Source organism: Arvicanthis niloticus, chromosome 30 (genome assembly GCF_011762505.2).
Source record: "Arvicanthis niloticus isolate mArvNil1 chromosome 30, mArvNil1.pat.X, whole genome shotgun sequence".
Lineage (NCBI taxonomy): Eukaryota > Metazoa > Chordata > Mammalia > Rodentia > Muridae > Arvicanthis > Arvicanthis niloticus.
In genome coordinates, this window is record NC_133438.1 from 22,022,163 (window position 1) to 22,038,985 (window position 16,823).

The following is a 16,823-nucleotide window of genomic DNA, read 5'->3' on the forward strand; positions in this document are numbered from 1 at the left end:
ACCAAGACTTCTACCATTTCTGGGTTTGACAACTCTGGTTCATGTAGATTGGTCTTTTCTTGAGTTGTCATGTTCCAGATCTTACTGCAGGCCTGGCTCCCAGCTGCATTGAAAAGCATGACATTTTGTTGCTTTGGCATGTAAGCCACAACATCCCATGGAAAGCGACTGTAAAGCTGGGAGACTCACTTCCTCACACACAGAGATACTGACTTTCAAGTACAAGCTTTGAAGAAGCAGTGGACTTGTGGAAGAAGATTTAAAGCTCAAGCCTCAAGGTGAAGGATTCTTCTGCATATTTTTATAAACATAAAGAAGATGAAAATAGTGGGCCTCCTCATTCCTCAACATAGTGTTTTGTCATGCTCAAGAAGAGCCCTCTCTCTCAGTAGCAGGCCCCTGCCTTGCTCACTGTTATGTCTGTTCTCATTATGCACAGCAGAGAGTTAGGCACACCCTCTCACAAGAGGGTCCAACTGCCTACGTGTGAAGAACTATGTATTTCAACCCCCAAATACAGAATGTTGTGCTTGGGAACTGCCTTTTTCCGCCACAGCATCTGACCCGGGTATTGGCCATGTTAGGTCCTAGCAGCAGAGGTTTTTGTTTTGTTTTTGTTTGTTTGTTTGCTTGTTTGTTTGTTTTATGCTGTAACAGCCTGGCTCTGGCACATTTGAGTGACACCCACAGCTGACTGTGCAGCTCCCACAAATGACTAGCATGTATCCACTCAGCAAATGATGGCTTCCTATTAGGAAATGGGCAGCGAGATCTTCCAGGGGCTGCATACACAGCAAGGAATAAAAACCGAGTCCCTGTTTCTGTAATGCTTATGGTCCGTGTATAACGTGCTGTGGGGTGAGGCTGGGGGCCAGCATAGAGTATGAGGACAAATATACAGCACGCCATCTGGTGCAAGTGTCATGCTAGGACCGAACAGGGTCCTGGGGAGAGGTGGGAAATACCCTCTGTTGCTCTTGTTTACGAATGTCCAGCCTCCATTTTGTGTTCTGTTGCAGTTAGAAAATGTTGTCCAGAGGCTTCATTATTTAAACAAGCATATAGAAAAAGAAAATGGAGGAGTACAAATTATATGGGTGATATACTTTTTATGTGTAAGTTAAAAGTCAAACCAGTGGGACATTCTGGTCTTGATAAGTAAACATTCAACCCCTGAAACTATTCCCTTTAATTTTAATGTCAGGTGAACATAAAATAGTTCTTATAGCAGCCTTTCTTTAGTAACCCATAAAGATGATTTATAAATATTTCTGATCATTATTTCTAATAATACTTATTTCTAAAGAGCAAAAACGCACATGGAAATGTCGACTGGCTTGGACAACTTGAGGTGGTTTAATATTCAAAATATGCCAAAAATATTCATTATTCATTAAAAAGATTCCATCAGAAGTGGCTTGCCGCTGTGGCTCACTTTGCTAATCTCAGAAACCAGAGGAAGGAGGATCATTTAGAATTTGAGGCTACCCTGGGCTGCATAGTAAGTCCTAGGGCAGTCAGAGCTACATTATAAGATGCTGTATTAAAAATAAAAATAATAAACCAGGGCTGGAGACATTGTTCAGAAGTTACAAATACTGGCTGCTCTTGCAGAGGACCTGGGTATAGTTCCCAGCACCCACATGATGGCTCACAATCATGAATAACTTCAATGTTCACATACCTGACGCCCTCTCCTGGCCTCTGTAGGAACTGCATACATGTGGGGCACAGACCACACATAAAATAAAAGTAAATAGGGTTTATTTTTACAAGTAACTGGCCTATAGCTTTGCTTAATACTATATGGCAGAAATGAGTTTATAGAGGATTTCATGGTCCTTTAAAGCTACATGAAAACTGCCCTTGAACTGCACAGACACAGAAGGCCAGAGCTGTTGGTATCTAAGACCTCTGTCACTTTTAGAGAGGATGTCAGCGGTTGTTATGGGTTTCGTTCCTCCACACGGTACTTCTTTACCTCATTGGTGATCTGAATGTGTGCTTCCCACCCATTTCCTTGTTTGGGTGTGGCCTTTTACATCACTCCGATTCTGCCACAGCTAAACCCACGACCATCCCAACTCTACAGTCTCTTCATTGAAGTCTCAACAGTTTTTTTGCCTTTAAAAAAAAATCTCTTGTTCCTGTTACATTCGTGGTTCACATTTGGGTTTCAAGAGTTGAATCTCATTAGATTGGGAGCCTTTTGAAGGAAGAGACTGCTCCCATTGGTCTCTGGTTGCCAGTGTCTTGAACATGGAAAATGCCTAAAGAAATCTAGTTTATGAAGATTGTATGAAAGCTTTGCTCTGTCCCGAAGGCACTACACTGATATTTAAAAAGTTATCTTCATATCTATATAGTGTCTCAGTTTTTTGTTTCCCTTTCTAAGTACCATCAATCAATAACTGATTTTATCATCAGTTTTAAAAAGTCAGTGCTTATGATTTATCAACTTACTGCTGGATCACTGATATTCAGGGTTGGCCCCATAATAGGCATTACTTAATAAAATATCTCATTCTATCATGGAAGAAGGCCCTACAGCTAGAAGGGATAGGTATTTCTATTTCTGCCTGTGAACAGAAGCCTGAAGGAATGAAACAGCTTGTATGAGTAGAGAGTGCACAGACTGGAACACACACTGTCTGTGCTTGTGTTGAGTGTTAATACAATATTGACTTCACTGTATCCTATTACTGTGAAACTTACCAATCCAGCTCAATGTTTATATAGCAAATTTCAAACATCTAATGCAAACATCCCATGTAAGCCAGACAGGTAATCAACTTCTTCCAGAACATTCAAATGGCCACACCACTTAAGAGCATAAAGAAAATCAAGTATGAAGCAGCAGTAAAGTCACAGACTATTCCAAATTAGGGGAAAAAATCTTGATAAAAACAGGGAGAATGAGCCAAAATATCGTAAATTACAAACTAAGGATTTTTATAGACCCCTACTCTAAAAGAGAATTGGGAATAGAAAAATGAACCACATGCGATGTTTGTTTGGTTTTTTTAGAGTTTCTTTTTATAAAAAAAGTTTATAACTTTACAGAGTATGGCTACGAACTGAATCAACAATCATTCTTTAAATATTCTCCATTCTTTTTGATCAACAGGTTTTTTTTTAATACTCATGGAAAGAAATGTTAGTAATTTGGCATACTCCACAACTTATTTACATAATAGATTATTACATAATTCCCTGTCTGCTTTATTGTTCTTTATAGGGTCACTTCCTTACATTTTATTAAGGAACAAATTTTGTCATATGGTTGTATGTCTTCTGATATAATTATATAAGTTCTAAGGCTAGTTGGAATTGAAGAGAGATCCATACATAAGTGTCCAAGAATAGCCATGGAGTTGGCAGTGGCGGAAGTGTGGACGTCACTGACCTACATGTGAAGCAGAGAAAGGAGCCATTTTCTACAGTTCACGTGTTGACTTGGTGGCCACAGCTGGCCACTGTGAACAAGTTTAAGGACTGAGCAGCTGGCACTCAACATGGGCAGCTTTGCAGCACCCGATTTACCTTCCAACCCCATCTGAACTGTTCTCCTGAAACCAGAAATGAGTCTCTGCAAAACCCATACAGGACAGTCATTAGTTCCCACTTAAAACTGTTTTGGATTTAGTGCTTCGGTGTCACTCAAGGTGACTGTGACATTTATGTATTATTTAAGGTAATGAGCCAGCAGCATGGTTTTCTGAGACGGTAGCTTGTTCCATAGAAGCCATGAAGTAGACAATTCAACATATAAACATTGTCTTTACCCTATAATGATCAGAGTAGTCACTGGTGAGGAAGAAGAAAGACCTGAAAACCTGTCCCTGGGTAATGACCCTCATGCATATTTTTTATCAAGCCTGTTTAAACCAGACCACAGCCAGAATCTATGTAGGGACACCCAAAACTGAAGTGGGGGGCAGTGGGGAGGAGGAACTGGAGAAGAAAGGTCTAGGAGCTTGAGAATATAAACATGTCTCAGGTTGGCTCTCATCAGAGATCAATACTGGGGTGGCATAAAAACCCAAGCTAAAGGTTTGGATATATGGGATGTATATAGTTTGTTCTCTTAGTTGGAAATTATGATTAACTTAAAGTAGTGTTACAAAGAAATCACCCGAAAAAAATTATAAAACTTAACAGTTCCTTAAAATACCAGACACCTTATCCTTTGTTTTTGGAGATAGAATGTTTTCTCAGGAAGCATTTCAGGAAGTGGTATATATACCTTCACAGGCTCCTCTTAAAGGAAGAAATAGCCTACAAATGCCTCACACAAGGCAAAGGAGACATCTTCATAGACATTTCTTCTTAATGAAATAGAAAAATGGTCTCAGTTTTAATGACATCATCATGTGAATTTCTCTTGTTTATGTCAGGGAAATGAACCCTTCAAACTTTTTTTCCCATCGTCTCATACCATGGAGTCCATGTGAAGCCACAGGCTAATGGCAGATTGATCCATTTATATTGATACCAGGAAAGCTTTATAAATATTTTATCTGTGATTTCAAAGGAATTTATCAGAGTTTGAAGCAAGACTTACAATTCCCTTAAGGGATAAATAGGAAAAATGTCTAAATCCTCTTCAGTCCAAGGTCCTTAAGGGTTTGGACATTTCTACTGTGTGAGAAACTCAAGTATCTAGCATGACCTCCGTTACATGCCACGGTGTATTCTAGGTTGTAAATAGTATTTACAGGTAACACATAGTGTGTTCTTCCTGTGTTTTCAGACACAACTTTTATTCTCACTTTTCCTTTGTGCTATTTAATTCTGTATAATCAAAACAAGCTAATAGAATCTACAAGGTTAGTGATCATCACACCGATCTTGCCAAAGATATTTGTAATTTGAAAGAGCAGACATCTCTCAGTTGACTTACAATAAATGGTCTAACCATAGAAGATGCTCAGGATAGATTTTACTTGTTAACTTTGGGGCTCAATTAACTGCAATAGCTATGACAATAGAAAAACACAAGTGATTTATATTAATATGTTATAAATCAATGGGGATATGTTTAATTGTCGTGAATGCCTAAGGCATCCATATAAACACACTATATAACCAGAAGAGGTGGAAAGGTGGTTAGTCTTCCCTTGAGTGAGGTCCAGTACATGAGCAGCACTAGAGAGCTTTCATTGCTTTCTCTTGGCTAGTACTTAGTTAACCACTTACAAGAGAAGCAGAACATGGGAGAATTCATTCAGAATTGAAGGCGTCCGTGTCTTTGAAAGCATCATGAGTTAAAACACTTACTCAAGCTACTGGATCAGTAGAAATAAGCAGTACAATCTTTCATGGTATTGAATTGATAAGTGGTCTGTAGGATTCAGGCCTTTGCTTCCATTTCCTTGTGAAAGGACTGTAACAATAGTTCAGGTGTAATTTTGTTTGTGTGGATGTTGAATGAACTCAAAGATGAACAGATCAGATGTGGTCAATGACACATTCTCAAATCCAATGTTGGGACACAGCTGGAGAAATGTTTTTTTTCTGGTTTCATATCATCTATCTATCTATCTATCTATCTATCTATCTATCTATCTATCTACCTACCTACCTATCTATCTTTCTGCTATTATCTACCTCTAACCATCCATATATTAACTCTTTTATCTATAATTTATAACGATTATCTTGAGATATTAGTGCTCTTGAAGCATTTATAAAGTTTAAAAACTTTAAAATTATTACTATAATTATTACTCACGTGCTTCTAGTAAAATGTCTTGGTTTCCAGTAGACTTATAAGCTCCCATCTTAATTCAAAACATACTAGGACAATATAGAAATCCTCTATTGAATAACAGCACAGAAAATAAGAAAGATTAAAAGGCTAGACAAATGTGGTATCTGTTTCATGTTTGTCTTTTGAGTCATGAGTAGCCTTACGTTATTTATTTGGTTATTATCATGAGTTATGACTGACTGAAGTATTACAATGTCTCTGTTTTCCTTGCTGAGTCTATTTTGAGGTCATCTTAAAAGCAATCTAGGCTGTTAATAAGAGGAAATGATGCTGACACAAATAGCTTAAGGCTAGAATGGACGAGTATGACTGTTATGCAAATAAAATTGGTGAGATTATTTAGTTGCTTTTGCTGCTGTAAATTTTATATTACAATTAATGTAAAACTCATGGGCATACTTCAGTGGCTTATAGTTGTCATAAGAGTTTATAGTTTAGAACCTTACTGAGTCGTAGTTTATACCATTCCTGACTTAGTGATTAAGTATGTCACTTATACTCACTGTGTTAGTTTCTACTAAACACTACTAAATGAATTTCTTAACAGCATAGTGTATACTATTGAGTCTGCAAAGGGCATCAATGCTATATTCTCTCACAAGATAAAATGATTATTGACTATGTTATTGAGGATGCATTGTGGGTAATTGTGTTGGCTTCAGATTAGTTCAAATACTCACTCTTACAAGCCCTTGTAAATGAGGGTGTCTTGTTGTTTTCTGCTCTTGTGATCCCTGATAGTTTTATTATTTATCTTATAATCTCAAGCTTAGAGATGACAATGGGATTCTTCCTGCATTTAGATCATAGATTTCTTTTTATACAAAGCACTCAATTCTGATGTCCCAAGAACTGCTGAGATGTAAAAGAATGGGCCCAAACTTATAGAGAATTACTAAAATAAAATCATTTTTATCGTGTATGCTCCACAGAACTATTATAGCTGTTTATAAACTCACAAGCATACTGACAAGCCTCTTTATAACAGAACAAGAGGCAGTCAGTAAGATGCCAAGACAACAGTGACCCCACACAACATCAACATTCATAATACATTTGCAAAAAGAAGTCTCCTTACCTAGCATGCAAACACATTTGACATTCTGTTCAGGATTTTCAAACAAGACTTCGCCACACCTCTGTAATAGAAAGACAGCTTTAGTTACTTCAAGCTTTCAAATGAGAATTCTCAAGCCAATAAATATATCCATGCAGCTGACATCACTGTAATATTGTTCTATTCTTGTTTTCTTTAGTTACCTGGGCCTAGGGACTTCTGTCATACAGAGAGATTTTCCTGGAGAAAAGTCTTTGAGAGGTCAGTCTAGGATTGGCTGCTCCAGCATGCTTCATGTCCCTGCCAATGGTTGCCTCTGTGCTCCCATGAGAAGTCATGGCTTGTATAGAACCTCATGTTTGACAGTTTCCATCTCAGTGAAACATTCAGTTGCCAGGCCCAATAACCCGAGAACAATCACACTCAGAGCTGCCCCTTACTTAGCACTGATAATATTATGAGCGACTCACTCTACACTCAGATGTAGATATTATCAAAGCTGAGTGGCCAATGTTAGACTTTCAGATTGGGGAAGGGATAAATAAGAAAGTGAAAGGCAGCACAGAGCCTTTCCGAGCTCACAGACTTGGGGAATAACAACTTTCTTGTCTATAGCTTAGTTTAATTTGAATTTCAAAATGTTCATGCAAGGCAAAATTTAACCATCTAAGCCATCATTTAACAACAGGCCACTGATGCATAATAAATATGATTGGCCTATAGGATTAGTATTTGTGTTTATAAATGAACTACCCAAAGCAATACAAACATAAATAATCTGATAGAAAATGGTTAAGAGACACAGCAAGTAATTCACAAAGGGGAAATCGAAATGATCAACAAACCCAGAAAAATAAACTGAACTATACCAATATTTGGGAATAAATAAATTACATTAAGATAAAGTGAGCTATCCCAATAATTGTGACTACATTGTCCTGAGATAAAGGGCTTTTTAAAACTCACTGATTTGACAAAATTTAGAAATCTGGAAATAATAAATATTTTCAAAAATGCAGAGAAATGTGAAGCCTTCCTTTCATACTTTTGGGGCTAGGGTATAAAATAATCACTGCAGATTGGTAAATGTAAAATCTAGCAAAGTCAAAAAGTCATACATTGTGACAGCAAACGATTTTGTAGAATTTTAACTAGAATTATTTTCACATACAACTGCAGTGAAATATCATCTATGAGCTGAACTCTGTAACTAAAAATAAAATAGGTCTTTATAAACTCTAAAGGATATATAACATACAAAGGACTTATATGAAATACATAATGTTTACATTATGGAATGCCAAACATACATAATTTTCAAACTATATAAAACATATACTTAAATCATAAAAATGATTTGAGTTTGAGAGATAGTTCAGAGGGGACAGGACTTGTGTTGCAAAAATGAATATATAAGCTTGGCTCCCTCGACTCCATGTGCAGCCAAGCACAGTAGGAAACATCGATAATCTTAGCACTTTTACTGTGGGATGGGACTCAAAGACAGGAAGACTGGATGGAGCCTGTGGGCCAGGTATCCAGGCATATGCGAAATAGCATACATTTCTTATGAATATATTAATTCACTGAAAAAGAAAAACATGAACTGAATAACAAATGAGGCATCAAACGTAGGGCATGGGGAAGAGGTTGCAGAGGTGGTACGCAGGAGAGCAGACAAGGTTTTCAACCTGTTCTATAAGTGTCCGTGCCCTAGATTATTCTTTAAACTCATGTATACATGAAACATAACAAGAATAAATTGGCAACGTTCAATGCTTTGAATATCAAAGTGACCCTCTATCCAGCGTAGGTCAGTATCAGTGTGTCCTTGGGATCATGGAGGCCATTAGTTGACAACTTGTTCATATCACTTACTAAATTATTTCCTTTTCATTTATTTATTTTTTTTTAAATAAGCCTCACTATTTAGCTCTGTGCCCAGCCTGGTCTGGAACTCTCTGTGTAGATCAGGCTGGCCCTCAACTTATAGAGACCCACCTGCCTCTACCTCCTAGGTTCTGAGGTTAGAGGATGAGCCACCCTGTCTGGCTATTTCCCTTGCTCTGACAAAGACTGGCAGTCTAATAGTGTAATCTGGTTTTCTTTTTCCTTCAAAGTTCACAGCTTGGTTAACTCTATTCCCTGAAGGAAAAAGAAATCAACATTCTTCACAGTGAACTGTGAAATTCTCAGCGGGAGAATTCTCCCACCTGAGCATGTTTCTAGGTTGACCTACACCGCGTAGGAGATGGACAGTGGGTACAGGGACCGGGGAGGAAGCAAGGTATGAAGTCAAGAGGTAGAACGGTAGGAGGGGGAGGCTGGGGACCCTGCAAGGCTGCAGGAGGGCTTCGGGCTGTGAGGGTGAGAAGGCATTGAATTCTAGACAGAGAGTTCAGAGTGTCTGCTGACCATCTTATCTGTGTCAGGCCATGTAATCTTGTCCTGCTTCATCTCCTTGGATGGCATGGGGATACTGACATGTGCCACCAAGGTAGGCCGGGGAGCAAAAGTGTGGATTAATGACCCACACAGTCTGATCATGCTGGTTGTTCCTGTTCTGTTTGTATTTTGACAGAGGTTAAGCCCTTTAAAATAGCCAGATTCTATTTTCTGCATCACCTGCCTTTTAAAGTGGTATGTTTACAACCCCAGTGAGTTAATCATTATTTCTAGATGAAAGGTCAGAGATTTCTAAAATGTTTTCAGCTTCTTAGCAGACTCTCTCATGTCTTCTCTGGGTTAATGATAAAGCTGTCTGTGTGCTGCCATGGGATAGGTGTTCTTCTTTCAATGCAGGAACTTCCCGTGCGTTGTGCATAGAGGTTGCATGATATGTTTCCATGGCTATGATATGTTAAGGGAAGCTTGAGGTATGACTCTCAGCAGGCATGTCAACAGGCATGTGTGCTTGGACTGTCAGGATCAAGCTGGGAGGAATGGCTGAAACACTAACAGTCCTGGCCTGCCTGGGTTCTCTGACCAGACAAGCTCATTGCCAAGTAGTAAAGGGAGGTGTTATAGTCCTTTTTATGAGGATGAGACCTTCTGCTTCCCTGTCTTTGTTTCCATGACAATATGGATGATGGCTGAGGCACCTTTAACTAGCTCCCTAATCACTTTGGTTTTTTTTTTTTTTTTCAAAGTTATCTGACGATACCAACAATTTTGAAAGCAGGACTCAGAAGGGAATCGGCTCATTCACAGGATATACCTCAAACTACATTCTCTCCAGTGTCTTTTCTCATTAATGCATATTAGTGTTTAGCAGGCCTTCACTGCCAGGCTCACTATGCAGCTCAGGACAATGGCCTAGTTTAGAAGATTAATTAGGTTAAGCCACAGTGTCCCCACTCCATACAGACTCTGACACAGGCAAAGGCTCTGTATCTTGCTGGGTTGTGAGGTTTGCAGACCTCTTCCTTTGATGATCTGGTCATGTTTCTTGGGATGCTCCATTTGGACGACTTGATTCTAGATGACTTCTGGTTTTGGTCATCAGGATTTTACTTCTTAGTTAGTTCATCTTAGTTTCATTTTCCATGTCTGAAATAACTAGATCATCTGGTTCCTGCCCAATGATTCCAGGGAAAACTAACCATAAATACCAAGGTGTAGTCATTGTAGTACCAATCCAAGATGCTGGAGCCATGCAAGCAACGAAGAGATCCTCCTGGCACATGCTCTTTCTTTCTGTGGCACACGAGATTTTATGCATGTGAGGTCATTATCTGCACGGGCCATAAAGAATCAATCAACTTCATTGTTAGTGTTTCTAACATGCCTCATTATAGCCTCGGTATTTTGATATGCCAGATCCCTGAAACTCTTAGAGGTTAACTAAATATTTACGACTTTGCTAACATTCATGGAGTTTGAGGGCTAAAAATTGTTCTAAGTGTGTCTAGATACCATTCCGCATTCTCATTATACGCCTGTAATAGTAGAGAAGTGAGGAAAGACAGGAGTATTCACTGTGGAATTCTTTCTCCAGTGAGTGGGAATCTGTTGTTGACAACTGATACATAACTGAAATTTATGAATTTCTAGATACCAGCTGCTTTGTTGTTCCTTGCTGCACGAATTTCCAGATACTGGCTACTTTGTTGTTCCTTGTTGCACTGGCTATGTAGATTTCCTGATACTGGCTACTTTGTTGTTTTGGTTGCACTGGCTACCTAGACAATGTCTGGAGACACTACCTTTACTCACATATTAGCTTCTCACTTTGTCCTAGAGAGCTCAGGGTTTAGATGACAGGGACCCATCACTACCTCATCCGATGTACTCAATCATCTGGAGTCAAACCTGCTCTCCTAACTGTAAAATAGGGAGATGTTACCTATGTCACAGAATCATTTCAAATTTAGTTTTAATTCGTTGTAAGCAAGGAAGAATTATATTAAAACATTATAGGGACTACAATATACATTTAAGGATAAACATTAAATTCATTCATTAACATCCTGTGTTAATTCTTATAGTGATTTTTTCAGGCTTAAACATGAAGAAATACTTGGTATTTTAAGTCAATATTTTGTAAGCTGTTTTTCAGTTAATGTTAGTTAAGAGTTTTGTATATTAAGTTTAGTGTTTGACTTTTGTTCAATGAAGTTTTAAAATATTGCATCTGTTATTCCCAATAGCCACAATATAGCATGGATATCAATGGTTGAATGCAAAAAGACAGTGAAGCATTTCACAAAATAGAGTATTCTTTAGCCAGAGAAGGGAGAAGGGTAATTTTATCATTTGCTACAATGTGGATGAATAAGAGGGTGTTGTGCTAAATGAAATAAGGTGGGGGCAGAGCAATAAATATCATATGATCTCACTTACAGGTGCAATATGAAAAAGTTGTATCTCTTAGGAGCAGAGAGCAAGATAGTGGCCCCTGTTGGCCAGAGGGAGGGAAAGCTTCAACGGCTACAAGGTTTCACCAAGGCAGGGAGAACAGACTCAGGGGACCCATGTATAGCATGCAATGACAATCATCACAATACATTGTACACTTGAAAAATTGCTGAGAGTATATCTTTCGTGTTCACACAAAAATGGTATGTGAGATAATGTATCTGCTAATTAGTTTCATTTAGCTATTTTACAACTATACGTTTCAAATCACTAGTTTTATACCTTGAATATGTATAATGTATATTTTTCCAACTAAAAAGTGTGGGATCGTGAAAGGATAGCTTGGTTTCTGGTGGAGCACTGGCTAGAGATGGCTGGAGACCCACCCTGCAAAGTTCACATTCTCCACCAGTTGCTCGTGCATGGACATGGATCCTGTTGGGCTGTGTTGTGGTTCCCATACGTCTGTCACAGCTCAGAGAGGCAGAAGCATGGGAATTTGACTGAGTTCACTCCACGCAGTGCCGGGTGGATGCTGGGCTGAGAAGCCACGGCGCTCCGTCCGGGCGTAGAGGGATCTCAGCCTGAAGTTCCACGGAGTAGGGGGGAAGACCGGCGGTCTGTCTTTGGGCTCCCAGACGCTGCTGGGAGCTGCAGAAGAACTGAGACCCGAGGGAATACATACGGGCTGGACCGGCCCACAGATGAGAGGAATGAGGAAGAGAAGCAGCACCGGGTGGTGACTCTTGGTTACAGTACTCGCTTGCTTGAGTTAGCGGCCTTTGTGGCAGGAGCATAGAGAAGTCTTCTAGCGGGAGATTAAGCAGCAGCTTAGTAGTCAAAGACCTTCTCCATGGTTCCCCATGGCTGGGCCCCAAAGACATGAGGAAGTCTATGGTTTTTAAAAGGTTTATTGTCATGGCGGAGAGTAGATGTGGTTGTACCCCACTACCCCTAGGGTGGGTCTTTGGTTAAATACCATTTGTAAGGAGGAGGGTCTGGGGAAGAATGCTTAATTGGCTACACCCTCTGGCCTTTAGATATCTCATTAATACGGAGATCTCTTGAGGCTCTGAGGCCTGCTGTAGTCAGGCCCTCTATTTGTGCTAGGTGACACAAACCTCTCTTTGGGAGGGGCTGTAGGGGCATTACCCTACGTGACTGAAAGGTATGGATCAATGAAGGTCTTCGGCTGCGTGTCAGGAGCCTGGAGTCTGGGAGTGTGGCGAAATGTATGCTGTCCCTTGCAGGGTGGGTCTCTGGCCATCTCTAGCCAGTGCTCCACCAGAAACCAAGCTATCCTTTCACAGTTCCACAAAAAAGTAATAATAAAAAAAATCTTAAATTTAAAGCTGGCATCAATTTAAAATTGAAACTTTTAATTTCTACTAAAATTGTATATTCTGGTAAAGTATACAATAAAACATATCTCTCTTAAATAAATTGAATTTTTCATTATGTTTCTCATAGTTGTGAACATTGACATTAGGAGTAATTTTAGGAAACATTTAAATTTTCAACAAGTTTACTTTTCTTAAAAATTGTATCTGATGTGATACTATTCAGATTACCAGTACTCCGCTTACTAGGCATTGTATATGCAGCAGCAGCAGGCTCAGGGTGTGTTCTCCTTGTTTAATCTGTTATTTTCTTAAGAAAACTGGTATTTTTTTTTTTTGTTGTTGTCTCAAGTTTTAACACATCTTTTTCCCTTTTCTGAAACTTGCTATCACTGGTGTGTAGAAACCTCTTAGCAGGCCTCCAGTAACTAATCTGTCTGGAAAAAGTATTTTCCTACCAGAAGAGAGAGGAGAAGCAGCCAACAACTGAAGATGGAGACCCTTAGCATTTGAAGCTTCTGTCTGTATTAGCAGAGGCAGTAACAGTTTACTGCAAGTGCATAAATGTTAAATACTATCAGAAAATAAAAGCTGTGACTCTCTGATTTTTGTCCTTTCACATTTATAGTTTTCTTGTTTCTAGAATGATTTAATTAAGGGAACTGAGTGTTTGTAAAATCACTGGAGGATCAGGATATAGTCTGGGCCTCCACAAATGACTGCCAACAGACTCAGCCGGCCATGAGCTCAGTAGGCTGGTGGACCACAATTGGGAAAGCGGAGAATGGGCAGGCACCAGTGAATTGTTGACTTTAAGAACACAGCACGTGGCAGCAATCCAGGGATCACAAAACTTTTGGCACAACGGCCTCTTGAAACCCGTAAAGCCAGTGACTGAATATTGAATGTTACTGTAGAAAACCCAACATCTCTCTGACTGTGTTTGAAACACTCACAAACAAAAATAAAACAAACCCTCTACAGTAGATCAAAGCTGAGTTTCCCGAGTTAAATAACCATGGTCAGACTAGCGGGGAGTTGCTGTACTTTGGTGGAAAGAGAAATAGGTCTCATCTGTCCCAAAGAAGCCACAAAGGCAATGTGCAGGGTTAAAGCTCCATTACTGGCTGAAGCCTTCACCCTGGCTCTCAGTCCATCTGTAAGCACATCCATCCTGTAAGTCTGCTATATAGAATGGGAATATAAGTGAGACAAATGCCTTTATGGATATTTGGGCCTGCATCTGTTTTATTTGCTCACTCCCAGGGTCCTTAGATGTCTAGGATAGTGACTAATACATAATGCATACTCAATGTTTATGTAATGAGTGGGCAACAAATTTGTTAATACGGTTTTGAGGTATATAATGGTGTTATCTGTGATAGCCTGAGAGGGGATATACTGTTTGGCCATTTATGTTTATGAATTATTAAGTGCTGCTGTATAGATAGAACCACACTGTATGAAGCCACAAGGGGTTGTGACAAAGGCTCAAACCTGACCTGAGATGACATTTTAAAATTGGTTTTCTAACTGATTATGGCACTATATCCCTGTGATCCCAACTTTCGAGAGGCAGGAGGTTCACAGTCTAGAGATCAACCTGGACTACATAGAATAATATTCAAGGTTAGTCGTAACAACAGTGGTAAGACCTGATCTCAAAGCCCCAAAAGGTGATGATGTAGCTCAACTGGTGAAGCCCTTACCTAACAGCATAAGGCTCTGTGTTCAGTTCTTAGCACCACAAATGAACAGTGCAAAACAACCAAATAAACCCTAAACAATTCTGTTTTTTTCTTGTCTTACAGTTCTCAAAGCAGACAACAGAATGATACTTATTAATATTTGGTCCACAGAAGGCAGGTCTAGGGCAAAAATGTCTTTCATAAAGCATATCTCCTATTGAGACTGAACTCCTAAAATGGGGAGCAAGGGTTGGGAGTTTGAAACTCATTAATGTCACCTAAATAAGTGAATGAATAAATGAATACTCAAGACATTGTTAGAGTGCTGAATTTGTGTATGTGCCATGCTGTGAATGCCCTGTCCTTTTATAGGCCAGTGTGAAGTCAGAGTATACAGCTAAAGGGTTGCTTCAGTTATGGAACCCAGGCCTGATAAGCTGTCACAGAAAAGGAGGGGACCCTGTGGTTGGCCTGGAAGGTAATAAAGCCTTAGCTATCAAGAGATACCTCCAACCCCATGACAGCAGAAGATGCCTAAGCAAAGCTTGTAGGATCAGATACGTTGTCTCCAAAGACTGGGGCAAAACCATGGTGGGTTCCAGCAGAGAGCTTAATGAAACTAGTAGCCATGAGTGAGACTGGAGGAAAGTAGGAACCAATAGTGAATTGACAGTTGTTCCAAGCTGGAAGGAAGGCTTGCTTTTAGTTTTGTAACAAACAATTATAATTTAAAGACATCAGATATCTCTTACCAATTGTATTGCCTGCAATTTTTTTTTTTTTTTTGTTGTTGTTGTTGCTTTTTTTAGCCTTAAAGAAGGCACTGGAGTCCCCTTGTTCTGCTTTCTTGAATTATTTCACAGAATAGTTATGACTCAAAGGGCCTCCCAGTGCAAGGCTCACCCAAGGCTGACTCCAGCTACTGTGGAAGCCATTAGCGCCTTGTGTGGAGGCATGGCAGTGTCCCTGCTCAGGAAGGATATATTTTCAGGGTCTCTTTCTTTACAGTGGCTGCAGTCCACAGTCTTTTGCTCAGTCCTGCCTACTGCGTGGGTGGCACAGTTAGGCCTTCATCTCTGAGTACTGTGGCAGCCCTCAGCACTTTGGTACCAGAGGCCAGCAGATTTGGAACTAGGGCAGATTTTAGCCCAGGCTTATGTTTTTCTTCCTAAGCTTTTCCAGTGAAGCAGCAGATTTCCATCCTATTGCAGGCTGTTAAAACGTCAGGCTAATAAGTTTTCAACAATCTGTCAGTGCAGATCTCCAGCAACAAGCTGGCATGGCCTTTGGATCCTGGCCTCGTGGTCCAACCCAACGTCAGCCAGTCAAAATAAGAGACACAACAGTAAAAGAGAGGGGGAAAAAAATCAGATAATCACCTCAAGCCAAGCAGAAATTCTTAACAAATCCATTGTTGCCAATTGCCAACAGCAACTCTGTGGTCTGACTAAACTGGTGTGACCCTCAGGAAGGGCCATCTCTCCAAAAGCTCTAATTAGCTATGGTCAGGAGTGGCTTGAACGATATTAATGCCATTGCTATCGGGAAATGAGCCTACCTGCTTTTAACAGCTTTGTTTTTTTCCTTCAGTCAGAGAACAAAATGTTAGCTCAATGGCGTATGCTTTCTATTAGAGAACGGCCAGCAGCAGCAGCAGCAGCAGCAGCAGCAGTCTCCAGAGAGCTGCTCAGGATTTTATTACAGATCCCTCTTTTTAAATGTTTAAAAACTACTTATTATGAACCAAAACTTGGAAAACCTGGTTTCAGCCAGAGAGAGAGAGAGAGAGAGAGAGAGAGAGAGAGAGAGAGAGAGAGAGAGAGAATATTAAATTACTAAGCAAATATCCAGAATGAACTGTTTTGTCATTCTGACACCAGGTAGTAGCAGGCAGTAGAATGAATGTGTCCTTCTGGTCCACCTTCTCTGGAGATCTGCTGGGGTCAGATGGCACACAGGGTCGGAAGCTGGCATGCATTGAAATGCACAGTGAAAACTGCTGTTTGCACCATGTCAGTAACATGACTCTAGCCTCCAGGCAAGCATACTTCTAGCAAAACTGCACCTGAGGATTGGTGGCCTGAAGCATAGCTAAGACCTCTCTCTCA

General features: G+C 39.9%; 1 protein-coding gene across 1 annotated transcript in view; it reads right to left on the reverse strand.

The window, feature by feature from the left end:
• The window catches only part of Pde7b (phosphodiesterase 7B), a 313,578-nt gene that overhangs the window by 214,667 nt on the left and 82,088 nt on the right, over nt 1-16,823 (reverse strand). The window contains exon 2 of the mRNA XM_076928085.1: nt 6,852-6,912. Within this exon, the coding sequence (XP_076784200.1) occupies nt 6,852-6,912 (61 nt within the window). The remainder of the gene's footprint in view (nt 1-6,851; nt 6,913-16,823) is intronic.